General features: G+C 42.5%; 1 protein-coding gene across 1 annotated transcript; it reads left to right on the forward strand.

The window, feature by feature from the left end:
* Window positions 1-248: 248 nt before the first annotated feature.
* On the forward strand, window positions 249-11,166 carry lnpep (leucyl/cystinyl aminopeptidase). Its single transcript, XM_011615883.2, has 22 exons — window positions 249-674; window positions 1,810-1,904; window positions 2,148-2,350; window positions 2,731-2,842; window positions 2,954-3,211; window positions 3,298-3,488; window positions 3,995-4,133; window positions 4,421-4,555; window positions 4,641-4,761; window positions 4,864-5,015; window positions 5,240-5,353; window positions 5,435-5,566; window positions 5,906-6,040; window positions 6,434-6,594; window positions 6,676-6,764; window positions 6,865-7,048; window positions 7,156-7,312; window positions 7,397-7,581; window positions 7,666-7,827; window positions 7,957-8,097; window positions 8,240-8,321; window positions 9,154-11,166. Exons 1-22 carry the CDS (start codon window positions 647-649, stop codon window positions 9,283-9,285), a joined length of 3,108 nt encoding a protein of 1,035 aa, XP_011614185.2. The 5' UTR covers window positions 249-646; the 3' UTR covers window positions 9,286-11,166.
* Window positions 11,167-14,918: the final 3,752 nt, after the last annotated feature.

Genomic DNA, 14,918 nt, shown 5'->3' on the forward strand with positions numbered 1-14,918 from the left:
CAGTCATCTAGCCATGATTGTATTTCCGTTTGCTTAACAATTATTTGCTCACGTTCATCAAAACGGTTTTATAAGCTTTGACATTGCGCCATGTAAAACAGGATTATGGTTTATCGATACGAGTACATTTATCTGTCTCAGTCTAAACAATAAGGTCCTCGCGCAAACGGCGCAAGCTATTGGACGGATCCTGGCCCCGCCCCCTTCACGTATCGTCCAATAGGAGATCAGTATTATAATACAATGGGCGGGTGTCAACAACTGTTCAAGGAAGAAATTGATTTGTGTATCGAATTGTTTACATGCACTATAACAGGCTTTTATTAAGGTCTAGCTCGTTAGTTTTATATTTTACGCGTATTTTGCTTCTATAAAACCGCAATATGACTTAAAGTTTTGACAGCGACGAAACCTTTCAAATCGGAATCTGTGCCTGTCCGTTACAATTGAGCATTTGGCAGAAGTTGGCTAGTTGACGCTAGCTGCGCAGCTAACGTCAGGTCAGCGGCTGCTGTTTGTTGGGGCTGCTTTAGCCTTTGGTGGTTTGTGACCTGGCCAGGATTTGTGTCGTTTCCTCTGGACACCATCGCTGTATTTGCAGGGATCCCATTGTTTTGGATGCGGAGGGCTGTTTGAGTTTTCCGAAATGGACGTATTTGACATCAACAGCACAGGTAAGGATTTAACTTTACCAACGCCGACCTGTCAGCGAGCTAATAGCAGCAGGCCAGCTAGTAACTAACAGGGCGAAAGCGGAAGCTCAGCGGGAGTGACATTCACCCGAGGGCGCATCTTTCAGGGTTGTTGGACATCTGACAGGCTTGACTAAATCTGGCTTTGCGGCTTTATTTGTCAGTTTCTGTTTTCTCTTAAAGAGTTGAAGCTGATTCAATCGCAGTCCTTCTGTAGGTTCCTGGTCAACATGGTGAGGTTTTACCACATGAACATGGAGAGTAACTGTAGACGAACCCAACAGCAACTGCTCATTTAATAACTCCAATGGCCCGTTGGTTTTGGTTTGTATCTAAACTACAATGGCTCTAATCTATCCTGCAACATTAATAGACAAGTAAATATAGCACTGACATAGTCACAGTGGCAGCTATTACAGCTATTAAAATATTTTCCAGACCCTATTCTGACTGGAGTTTGATGTCACTTTATGTTTTTCTGTCAACACATTTAACCACCAACTTTTAATTTGTATGTAGGTTAATTCAAATAGACCACAGCCCGGATTGTGTTAACCCTGCAAATGGATAACAGGAATGCAAAGGGAAGCGAGAAACCTGCAGTGCAAAGATTTTTACCATCTAAATTTAATTAAATGAGGAAGGAAGAACTCGTGACAGATTTTTTTCAAGAACTGCTGACTGGAAAACATCTGCCTGCCACCAAATTATGTGGTTACAGATTTGCACCTTGTTTTCATTATCGTGTGGACTTAAGATGATGCTCTGGCAAAATGAGTTGTATTTTTATACTATTATTATTATTAATGTATAGTATTCTTATTATAGTACTGCTAAAAGGGATTTTTATCAAGATCCTTTCTGAACTGGTTTTACAAGATTTGTACACTAAGAATAGTTGTCATACCAGATAAAGTTGCCCATTGTGTGGTTGTGAATAAACCAGGAAATAAGTTAGGTTTGTTATGGACGTGTCATTAGTGTCAGCAAACATGTTGGAAAAGACCCTCAGTCAGCAAATGTATAAAAGGTCTAACATCTAGATGACACTAATGTGTATGTGTGAGTAGATGCAATATATTGATTTAAGAGCATCTGTCTTTTCTTTGTGTTACAGATCGAGTCAGCCTGCCGAGGAACATGATTGAGAACAGCATGTTTGAAGAGGAGCCCGACGTTGTGGATTTGGCCAAAGACTCCTCAGCATTTCCTGTATATTCGTCCTCTCTTATATCAATTTATCCTGCTTAGTATTATATTTGGGCATCATTTGAGGGACCAACTTGTCGTTCTACTTTTTTTACAGAGGATTTTAAGCATCATATTTAAGCGCTCTTTGCACTGGATCTATTATTCCTGGTGTTCGTCTTCCAAAGTTGCCTAAGAATGTGCATTAGTTGCGCTGCTCTGCTCATCTAACCATAATACCCATACATGCATATGCTCTCTCTCTAGACATTTCCCCCTTTTGACCCGGATGAGGTTGGGTTTGAGCCCCGCAGCTCACGGCTGCTGGTGCGAGGCCTAGGGGAGAATGACATGGACGAAGATGAGGAGGACTGCGAGTCTTCAGCGCGGCTGCTGGGCATGTCCTTCATGAACCGTAGCTCCGCTCATACATCCCACTCGTCTCCATACATCAGACATGCTCCTCCCAGGTAATGCAGACTAAAAATGTCATTATCTCTTACAGGGTTTTCAAATCATGAAAAACACATGGAAGAATAACGGATGTATTTTTGAAACATTCGTTGAAGGGAAGTAAAGTTGATCTATGTTGATAGTTGTTAATGGGGATCTTAACGGGCCTATTATCAATGTAATTTACAGTCTCGAACGTTTTAAAAATTAAAATCTACATGCTCAAATAAGAATTGTGTAACAAACTGTTCAAAAACAGACTATTCAAACATGAATAATAATTGTCTTTGTCATAAACCCAAATCTTCTTTCAAGAACTACCCTCCCATCAGCTTGGTTTTAATCAGCCTCTGTAAACTAGTTAAAGCCTGAAAAGCTCTTCTGGTTTTGCCGGTAGATCATGTTTTAGACCCTCAGCACGCACGATGGCGGTGTCTGTCCTGTTCCTGGTGATCGCTGCATCTGGAACCATGGTTCTGTACTTCTTACCTGGATGCACTTTTACCAAGGTAAGAAATACACACATTTATGTATTTAACTGATACATGACTGCTGTTGATGCATAATGCGGTGTGATATTGTTTTGTACTTTAGCTACAATGAGCTTTATTCTTTTACAGATGGGATGTCCTAAGCCAAATGAGACATCTCCCATTGAGCCAGTTTACCCTGTGTCTACAAATGGAGAGCTTTTCCCATGGGCCCAGTACCGCCTACCTCATAGCATACAGCCTCTTAGTTATAATTTGACCTTGAACCCTGATCTTGTCACTATGACCTTCACTGGTCAAACCACCATAAGCATGCTTGTGCTTCATGATACCAAAGTCATCGTCCTACATAGTTCAGACCTCAATATTTCCAAAGCTTCCTTCAAGGTGGGATTTCAATGAAAATTTATTTAATTTGCATCGAGACAAAGTCTTCAACTTTGTTGCTTTTATCATTTATTTTATTTTTGCAGCTGGGTGAGGAAGATGTCAGCGATGTGACCGTCCTGGAGTACAAACCCAGAGATCAAATAGCCATTAAGTTCTCAAAGAACCTGAAAGCGGGCCAGAAATGCAACTTGATCCTGGAATACTCTGCCAGCCTCTCAAACAACTATAATGGCTTCTACAACAGTTCATACACCGATAAAGATGGAATCAAAAGGTACAAATGAAAAGAAGCAAGCGCCATGAATGGGAAAATAAACAAAACTTTCATAGTTGAACTTGTTCCGTGCAAAGAAATTTGAATGAACAATGACATCCCACAGATGATTAACTGTAATTATGGTTGCACACAGGTTAATGTATTATACTGGTATTCCATAGAAGTAAAATATTAGACCATGCTTCGCCATAAATGGATGGCCAAATATTCTTCATATCTATTTCTTTCTCTGCATTGGCATTGCTTTCATCTATATTTTCATTTAGAAGAAATTGCTGACATTGTAGGTTCTAATTTTAGAAATGAGAAAAGATATTTGGAACATTTAATTTTGCTCTAAAACTTGACAGCACCCTTGTGCGTCATCACAACTAGTCTAAGGAGACAATTTTACAACACTAATCCATCTAACAGCTCAGTAAAAAACAAAAACAATTATGTATTCAACGTGAAAGCGGATTTTTACATTTGTTCCCTCCCCTCGCTCTGTGACTTCCCTTCAGGGTCCTGGCTGCCACTCAGTTTGAACCCCTGTCGGCCCGGAAGGCCTTTCCTTGCTTTGATGAACCAGTATTCAAAGCCAAGTTCCTCATTAAAATCAGCAGACAACCAAACTACATTACCCTTTCAAACATGCCCAAGGTATTTGCTCTTAATTTCCTTTGTTTTCTTTTGCTTGGACTTGATACTAAATCTCTGTTAGGTCAATTCAGGTTACGAGTAGTCTCTCGTTTAATAGGCCACAAAAAGATCTTGACTGTGCTCGATGATTGAGGTTATCTCGTGCAGAATTTTATTACATTGTAATGGAGCTTTTATGTATCGGCCTCATGACAAGCTGGCGGCAAATACTTGGGTGCCTGCATTGCTCTGCTATATTGTTTTTATCATTTAAAATCTCTGTAATGTCTTAATGCTGTATTCTTCAGGCGCAAACCACTGTACTTCCCAATGGCCTCATGCAGGATGAGTTTGAAAAGACGAGTGTCAACATGAGCACGTATCTGGTGGCCTTTGTTGTTGCTGAGTTTGCCTCCATCACGCAAAATGTTTCAGGAACTCTGGTTTGTCCAACACAGATCTGATGCTTTCATTTCATTTAGGCTTGTTCTGATGGTGGGACGTGCCTGACCGTGATCTTGTGTTTAGGTGTCTGTGTACTCTGTGACAGAGAAGAAGAACCACACCGACTATGCTCTGGCTACCGCATCTAAATTTCTGGAGTTCTACAATAATTACTTTGAAATTAAATATCCACTCGAAAAATTAGGTGAGGACAAAATCATGCTGCTCTAATACTCTAATTTCTTCTTTCTCTTGACTAGTCTGATGTTTGAGCTGATGTTTTGCTTGCTTCTTCTGCTTTTTTCAGACCTGGTAGCCATCCCAGACTTCCTGGCAGGAGCCATGGAAAACTGGGGACTCATTACTTTCAGAGAGACCAGCCTCCTGGTGGGCAAGCAGTCGTCTCTTCTGGAAAAGCAAGTAGTCGCGTCTGTCATAGCCCACGAGCTTGCACATCAGGTGAGTTCATTGTGTTGGTTAGGAAAAGTAGAAGAAACCATCAATCAGGATGCAGGTGGGGGGAAAATCCAAATATTGCTTCATACCAATGAGCTACTTTACTGTCCTGCGGTGACCTCAGCCAATATTTAAGGGACTTTTTGTTTCAAGAGCTGGACTGGAGACCTTGAAACTCGCCTAACTCCACCAGAATGTACTAATCTTTCTCTGTCGTGGTGTCTCAGTGGTTTGGAAACCTGGTGACTATGAGGTGGTGGAATGACCTGTGGCTCAATGAAGGCTTCGCCACCTACATGCAGTACATGTCACTGCAGAAGGTTTTGCCCCAGATGGATATTGTAAGTGAATCACTTCATGTTAGAAAAACTCCTTGTCACATGTGAGTTTATTTCTTTTCAGTAAATCTTGTCTGTTTACAGGGTAATTCGTTCCTGGCAGTCAGATTCAGAGTCTTGGACAAAGATGCACTGAACTCTTCGCATGCTGTGTCGACAGAGGTTGATACTTCTGAACAAGTGGAAGAGATGTTTGACTCTGTCTCCTATGAAAAGGTAAACGTTTATATCAACTCTTCATCAATCCTTCCCATTCAGGTAGTTTAGATCATCTCTGCCGCTCCCTGTCTGTGACTGGAGTTCCTGACAGCAAATCATTCACCATATTTGTGTCCACCAGTTCTGACACTACATTATAGCTATATTACCCTTTCTTCTGTATGTTGAGATAAAGTGCTGCCTAAAATACAGATTGACCATTTTCATTGGGTTTCAGCTTTGGTGGAAACATCAAACAAATGACGTAACTTGTCATTGAGTTGTGAAGATATAGACACTAGAATATAGACTTTTTTATTGAATTGATCACAGATGCTCTATGCTTCTGTTTTACAGGGTGCCTCCATTCTGCTGATGCTGTGTACTTCCCTGCTTGGTGAGCAACAGTTCAGGAAGGGGCTCATTCAGTACTTAAAGCAATACAAGGGGTTAAACACCAACACGGAAGACCTCTGGAACAGCCTCACACAGGTGACAGCAGTACAGTTCCTGCAGGAATGCTTGTGTTATGTGTCAGCCTGCCACTAAATGATACTGCAGTTGCAAAGACATCTGCTCCTCAATGCAAAATGATATAGTCATTTAATCATTTGCATAAAGTGTTAAAGTAGAGGAGATTAGAGAAATAAGCAGAGCAAAAGTTTTTGAACCACTATGTTTTTACTTGAATACCAAGTCAGTATCGCCTCCTCCTGTCGGGGTATTTCAATGACCATTTATTACATAAACATCAGGACAGCTGGAACAATGGTGCCAAGTGTGAGAGAGGATTTTTGTAGGTTTTGTGTCCTTTAGTCCCCTTTAATCGGGCTGCAGGCTTTCAGATCAACTGGACAAACCCTAAATACATTTATCTGTCGACAGGTCGAGCTCTCTACACAGTACTGGAATGTCTCGGAGATGATGACCTCATGGACATCGCAAAAAGGATTCCCATTGGTCACCATGAGCCGCAAGGGGAACCAGGTGACACTCACCCAGGAGCACTTCCTGCTCAGCTCTGACGGCACTACGAATGCTTCAAGGTGGGGGTTCCAGTGACACGCAAAGTGCTGCCGCAGGAAAACACGCAGTCCTTAACTAAACATACCGTGTGTTGTGTACAGCTTGTGGAATATCCCAGTCACATATGTCAACGACAGCTGTAGTTTGGACCCTACATGCACGCAGGTTTTCAATTTCAAGACCAAGTCAGGTAAAGTATCCTATTAACTCCCATCATCAACCATTTAAGGCTGCTATTCTGTTAGGTGTTGATTTCCTCCCCCCATGTGTGTACACTTTTGTGTTTTCAGCAACTTTTAAGGTGCCAGAAAATGTGAAGTGGCTGAAGTTGAACTATAAAAACACAGGCTTCTACGCCGTCCATTATAAAGACGAGAGCTGGGCTGCACTGGGAGAGGCTTTATCCCATAATGTCAGCGTGCTCACACAGGAGGACCGCGCCTCGCTCATACACAACGTCTTTGCTCTGTCAAAGTCAGTATATGTGGTTTATCAGGCTATGTTTTATTCTCCTGTTTCATATTTACTGGCGAGTTTCGAGGAGTATTCTCCAATTCATGACTCCCCCGTGGCATCAACAGATTTGGACGTGTTTCCTTCCTTCATGTGCTAAACCTTTTGGATTATCTGGTCAATGAAACTGAAACATCCCCTGTGAAAGAAGCCTTGTTACAGCTCAACACAATCTACAGGCTACTGGACAAACGACAGGAGCACGGGCTCGTGGCCCGCATGAAGGTACAGTTAGACACAGCAGTGCAAGCTTCCGATGTGTAGCCCGATTCCTCCTAACACAAAAACCTCTCATCCCTCTTATGACAGGATTATATGCTGCGCCAATTTGGTCCTTTGATAAACAGCCAAACATGGAAAGAGGAGGAACGTGTGTCCAAACAGGAGCTGCGAGCAGCCCTGCTGGAGACGGCCTGTCGACTGGATGAAGAAAGCTGTACTGCACAAGCAAAAACCATGTTTGTAAAGTACAAGGAGTCCAACGGGACATTTAGGTGTGTGTGTGTGTGTGTGTGCATTGTTGACTGTTGAGGTGTAAAAAGAAAGTCTTTTACTGTTTGAATTGCTTTGATGCACAGGATTCCAGGTGATCTCCAACAAGTGGTGTTTAACGTTGCTGCTCAGTCAAGTGAGCACTGGACGAGTCTGCTGGAAATGTACACGCACGTCCCGTACGATGCGGAGAAGCGGAAGATGCTGCTGGCCTTGGCGTCCACGCCAGACGTGAAGCATATATCATGGTAGAGTCTTTGATCTGCTTCCGCCTTCATTTTTGCTTTGACGATGTTTTTATCTGACCTTGTTTGGATGTTATTAACATGTAGAAAACTCAATCTGACCCAAACATGAATTTTAATGGTGGTGTCCAGGGTTCTAGCTGCAGGGCTGCAGGGTGACATCATCCAGACCCAGGAGCTGCCCCTGGTCATCAACAGGGTGTCAAGCGGCTTCGCTGGCTACTTGTTTGCCTGGGATTTTATACAACAGAACTGGGATCGCCTTATACAGAAGTAAGAGGCCTTTCTCAGAGCCTTGTCTCCTCTCCCCTTCGGTCACGACATCCCTGTAGAATCGGTGTTTCTGCTCCTTTAACGTGAGTCGAGACAACGGAGCACAGCCAAATTACATTTGTAATCGCAGACGTGTTTTCAGGTTCCCTGTGGGATCCGGTGCCATCCAGAGCATCATCAAGTCTGTCACCTCCCAATTCTCAACACAGTCGCACCTCGAACAAGTGAGTTTTTAGTTTTTTATGAGGCCATTTCTTCACATTTTGCACATTTTCAGTAGTTGGATGATGAACTGATTTTGATTTGTTGTTCAAAGGATTTTAATATTTTCAGTTTAGATCAAAACAATGACTCAAATAACAAAATAAATAATAATCGCAGTTCAGAAATTGGCCTAAATTCCATTTTGTTGAATTGATTGTGGAATGTTTGGAAAGGAGAGCCTCAAAGGGGCGATATACATTTATCCTGGAGATGTTGAAGAACCTGAATCCTTGACAGGCACAAATGTAGTGCAAGACAGGGAGACATCTTTATGCATCCCCAAAGGGCAGTTCAGGTTCTACAGGAGACTACATCATCATAGAGCTATCCATACAACGTATATTCATAAAAAATATCCACGGAGATATCATCCATCAAGAATATAGAAACACATAAAACAAAACGCAATTTTCTACATTCGTTAACCAAAATAGCCGAGGGAGTCAAAGATTTGCTAAGTGATTACACAATTATTACAGCTTCTCTCTCTGAGTTTCTGTTGTGCATCACTCAGCTTAGTTCTGCGCTGCCCATTAGCCTGATAGGTTGTGCCCGAGTCCCAAAGAAAAGAATGCTGAGGGTGTGATAGAAGTGAAAAAATCCAGAGCTTTTGAAAGCTTCATTTTTGAATAATGACCCTCCATCAGGGGATTATTCCTACAGCATGTAGCAAAAGCACCTGGGCCAGATATGGAAACTTTCATGCTTTTATCCCAGTCAAACGGTCAAATTTGGTGATTACTTTAACATGTAGTTGTGTGTTGATGCCACTAACATTGGTTTTTTTCACAGGCGCAGGATTTCTTCTCCAGGCTGAAGGATCGCGGCTCACAGATGAGGAGTGTGCAAGAAGCTTTGGAAACCATCAGACTGAACCAGCGCTGGATGGACACCAACCTGCCTACACTCAAAAAATGGCTCTAACACTTTTAGCTATTTAGTTTTTTAAACTAGCCTCTAAACGTGAGGCAGCCAGGGTGATTCAGAAAGATGTCAGCAGAGTTTCCACTCTGTAGGACGGACCGTCTAACTCCTTTTCTGTAAGTCAAAGTACAGCTCAAAGGGATTTTCTTTTCCTTGTTGGACAGGGGATTCGATTTTGAGTTTGGTCCTGCTAGTTGTATTTCCTAGCTCAGGGTGGCTGAGGTGGCGACGCACACACACTCCACACGCACATACACTGTTGACCAAGCCCCTCATCTGCATCTCTAATTGAAACCTCAGCTGTGAGTAGACAATCTTGCTTGACACACACTCCTTTGGCTCAGCCTTGTGGTCTGATAGCCGCCTATAGGTCAGCTGTGAAGCATTTGGTGTACATAGATGTATGTCTTTTGGGAAGGTTCCTCAATAGGTTTTATTTTATTTTATATATATATATTATATTTTAGAAGTGATGCAGGAGTGCATACGGTATTGACAGATATTCAAGGTCACCAAAGCTGATGCCTTGCAAAATCCAAATTTTAGCAGAAATCCAAAGCACAAGTGTGAAGGTCGGTCATTTAAAATGTAATATTACACCGGGAGAGCCTGGTGAAGTGGAGATTTTCAGCCTTGGCCGAGCTGCGTTGGCTCCCAGTTCCTGGTACCAGAAGTAAACTAATCCATTAATTGCTATTTTATGAAGGATGTCCATAAAATAGAGTGTCTTGCAGCTAACTTATGTCACCTAACGCATTAAAGCATTACACATTATCCTTATATCATTAAGCATTTGTTTGTTGCCAGTTTTGTGGCTTTAGTTGAATGTACTGAAACTTAATTTATGCGCAGGATCGTGCTCAGTGCACATTTCCACGTGTCCTGGGTGTGAGTGGTCAGTGCCCTTGGGCAGGTGTAAATAAGCATTTTCCATTTGCATTGTGTGATATAAATAGATTGTAAAGAAGAGGCTTATACATAGAATTCACTGAGAATCTGCTCAAGTATTTGTATTCTTTGATAATGATGACCTCATTTGCTGATGAATGTGGTTTAAGGGCTACTGTGCATATAAATAGGGCAGCAATATTAAAGAAGCGCATTCATTTGCATTCGTGCTGCAGAATTCTGTCCACTAAAGTGTCGGTGGTGCAGCCAGCTTTAAATGGTGGAGGCGTTCACACTCCGCAGACCTTGAAACTCCTGACCAGATGTCAGTCGCCCCGTGTGAAGAGCACGGAGACCCGGCGTCTCTGAACGCCGTTTAGTCTAAACAAGGCAAAAAGTGACAAAAAGAAGACGATGGGTGTGTTTTCTGATCGTCTGCACGTCTGACAACGTTCACGCTGATGATGTCCGGGGTGAACGTCTAAATCTGCAGCTTGGTTTATTTTCTTGCGACCCCCGTCTGCCTCAGTGGTATCCACGTGTGCCACCTTCTCCTGGGTGGCGGGGACATTGTGTCATGGTTCAGCCTGGACTGTTGCCTCACGGCATTGTTTATTCTCTGTCGTCTGTCGGATTTTGTGAAGGAATGATGTGTTCATTGGCTCGTCAGTGCACATCTGGTGGAGAAAAAAACCTCTTCAGCAGCTGCCAATTAAATAAATAAATGTATCGGCTTCTTTGGTCCGTACTTGGGTTTCTCACAATGTTTGGATTAGAACATTTTTCAAGTCTTTTGCAATCCTCTTTTTGACGGAAGCACTGTTGATGTCATTCTAAACTGTTGAATTGGCAACAAAAAGCCCAAATCTGTGGAAAATGAAGTGTGTGTTGTCGACCCTGTCAGATTCTTTGCTTTTGCACTGGAATGAAATGCTGCAGATGTTTGCAGATGCTTTCAAAACTAATCTTTATGTGAATAAAATGTAGTTCAAATCTTGTCTTTTTTTTTAATGGTTATTCAAAAAAGGTGAAAAGCCTACACCTGTGGCTAAAGAAACGGAACGAAATTGTCCTTTTAAAGTTCAAAACCTCCAAACCACTGTTGCTGAAACTGCTTAGTAACGACCAAGACAAAGTTCTGAAAGAAACCGGCGCATCATTTTATCTTGTACTTCCAAAGATCGCCACTAGATGGCGGCCTGATTCTTAACTTAATACGCTGCTCGTGTTTTATGGATCATTTTACGCCAAAATTCCACACAGCTGTTAAACATTAGGAGCCTTCTGCAGCATCACCCTCATGCGCCTTTTGCACAGTTTGGTTACAGTTTTTAAACGATTTTGTGGGATTTATTTTTTACTGGGATAAAAACTAACTCAAACCAAGCGCAAGGATGAATCAGGCTGACGGACAATGTCCTGACAAGCTGACGTTTTATAGCTCTGAATTATGGAAATTTGCAATTTATGTATATATATATATATTTTTTTTTTTTTTTTAAATGTTCAAGCAATAATTATGTTTCTTTCCTTGCCCACTGAGCTTGCTCAGCCTGACTGGAAAGGAACACTGAGCACCCACCGTCTCCACAGGGTAAAATGAACTGGGATGTCAAACATCTGGTAGAAATGGAACTGGGCAGATGTGGTCTATGTCAGTGGGTACCTACCAGATAGAGCTGGAAGCACCCCAACACAGTTTGTGACATTTGCCCATGACCTCGGAGGGACGCTCGGAGGAGTTGACACCTTCTTGTGAAGGCCTCCATCAGGGGACGAGTCTGTTCGTCAGACCAAAGCAACAATGCAAATTTCATCCTGGACACAGAAGAATGTAGCAGCTCTATACGTATCTATAGATAAACTAGTCCTTTCAGATTCCCACAACAGTGGGAATCACCTGAACTGTTCTCCACCTGTGTGTGATGCAGCTGGGCTAACTTTCTTCTAATTACTGTTAGTTTCAAACCCTTGATTGAAGAGCACCCCAATACTTGAGTTAAGGCACTTAAGCTACAACCTCATTCTTTTGGTGTATTTATTACAAAATTATGTAATCCAGGAAACTGGGTGTGTGTTACATAAACCAGTATTTAAATTTTTTAATATCTCTTCTTCTTTAAATACTCTTTTCCCTGATATTTGGGAGTGAGCGGGTTAGTTAAATGGGGCATGTAACCTGTACCCATTGTAAGATTTAAAGATTTAATTCGATTTCACGTCATCAGCGTATCAGATGTTTTTGTTTTGTTGGAAAGGCAGCAACTATTCCAGCCATGTGAGATCACCTCAGCAGGCGTCAGATCGATCGGCACGTCCCATCATCCCTAACCTGGTGTAACGAACGGCTGCGCGACGCCTGATGATTGATATGAAAAACAACTGTGAACTGTCAGAACGTGTCACCATGGAGGACGGGTTCTTCTCCCAAAGAGGTTGACGGCATCCAAATTCGACTTCAGCGGGCATGGGGAGATTAGTTTAAAATGCATTTAGAGGAATCACAGTGGTTTCTCCTGGAGAACCGTGTAGGCAAATGCTGCCTTTTCCATAACTTTGCATCTTGAATTTTACATTTCAAGCATTTCTTCAGACTAAGACAAGAATAAATGGCCAGAATAAACAAGACCTTGGGATGTCTGAGACCTCTTAGATGGTCTAATGAGCAATAGTCCATCGTGTTCAGTAAAGCACTAGAGTTAAAATAGGCCTATTTATGATCAGTGGGAAGAAGTAGGGATACTATTCACTCTCCCAATATGCCGAAGCTCAGAGTTACCAATGGTCATATTTCCCAGGCAGAGCCATCATGCCACACCGCTACCAGGCTGAAAGCTGCAAAGAGCACAAACAAATATGTCCAATCAGGATGGATAAACAATGCTACCATTTGGGAGGGTAAAGAACAAGGTGAGTATTAATGTAGCAACATGTGGACTCAGTGTTACTGATGTAGTCTGAGTACCTTTGATAGCGCCGATCCACAGGTTCCTCCTGTCTGTTGTCCTTATCAAAAGGAATATGATCAATGCATATATACATATGTGTCATACTAATGATGTGAGAATTCTTGAATGTGTGGAAACATTTTGGCCATGTAGGAAGGCTGGTCGTGCGTCTCTGATGAAATGCCTTCCTAAAACCATTGTTCCGAGATTCCCAGTCTCTTCCAGGTGACCAGCTGAGCTTCCCAGAACGACCTCACAGTTCTGCTCACCATGAACATTGCAGTCACAGTTTGGATCCACACCTCCCTCTGCAGAACTTCTCTTCGCCTGTGGGCCGTCTTCCACCCCCATCCGTAGCTTAGAGATTTCTGGGGACCCCCCATTGGGACCTTAATCCAGGAAGGACAGTAGCAGAGGAACAAAAACCATTCCAAGAGGAAGGATGGCGGGGATGGGGCCTTCGTGTACATGGGGAAGACGGCCCACCTGTCACACACAGACTGGGCGGCGCCACCTGCACGTAAGCTGACACGGATGGTGGCTGGGAGCAGCCCCAACCCCGCCTCTCTTAGGTTGTGGGTGCAGATGATGTTGACCTCTGATGATGTTGGCGTGGTCCATGACTCCCTGTGACACCTGCTGCACTTAAGCTGCACCATAAACTAGACACGTGTTAATACAAACACCTGCAGACACAAAGCTGGTTTTATATGCGCCGATAACCTGCGTGTAACAGCGTTGTCTGCACACCACCCCCCAGAATCAACCATAATGAGAGTGGGACCTTTACTTACGAATTTAATTCATTCCAGAAGTTGCTTCGTAACCTGAAAATTACGTAAGTAGAGACGCGTTTTCCATGTAAATGCCCTAATCCGTTCCAAGCCCCCAAAAATTCGGACATAATTTTTTTTTATAAATCATAAAAATTCATCAAAACATGTAACAAATACATGTTACAATTAGATTACCGCATAATAAATGTAGGAATTCAGTGCAAGGCTTTTTCAGGAACAAAATGAACTTTATTACAGGCTAATCTTACATTAGCCGTCACTACTAGCAACGAACGTTAACACTTGTGGTAACACCGCCATCTAATGGACAAACATACGAACACCCACAACAAATAAAAGTTAAACGAAGGCAACGCTGGGATACACACAAACTTGTACAGATTGACGTCCCTCCTAGCCAATAGGATGACAGGAAGATGCTAGGCGATAGCCAATAGCAGAGCAGCTACAAGCAAGTTTGTGTGCGCTAAACTCCGCGAGCTGCGAGTAGCAGCGCTAGCGTATTTTTGACCTTCGTATCCTGAAATTTCTTTCGTAACAAGAGGAAATATTTTCCCGTTGAGACGCTTCGTAACCTGAAAAATGTAGAGACGCATGTAGAGACGTTCGTAAGTAGAGGCCCACTGAAGTTTCAAATGAAGGCTTCAAACATCACACGTGCACTGTTTTTCTAAGTCAAAGCACCGATTTTTGTTCTGTTTGTCCTTCTTTTTAATGAATCATGAACACATTTGGAATGCATCAGCTCAGCACACGCCTAGCCTCACAGGAGGGTACGAGGTTAAAAACAAATCAGTAAAAGGTCCTTTTTTTAGAGAAAAGGTGAAATAATCACGAGAAAACATAATTTCATAAAAGTGGCCGACGTCAACATCAATTCAGGACAACTTTATCTGAGCCGCTGCTCGACATTTCAATCGCACGATCCTCATTATTGCGCGTTCCGACGCCACTATTGTGTCATCGTTGTTTTTCTTGGTTTTGGCTGCTCCTGCATGTT

This window comes from Takifugu rubripes, chromosome 21, assembly GCF_901000725.2.
Source record: "Takifugu rubripes chromosome 21, fTakRub1.2, whole genome shotgun sequence".
In the NCBI taxonomy this organism is placed as follows: Eukaryota; Metazoa; Chordata; class Actinopteri; order Tetraodontiformes; family Tetraodontidae; genus Takifugu; species Takifugu rubripes.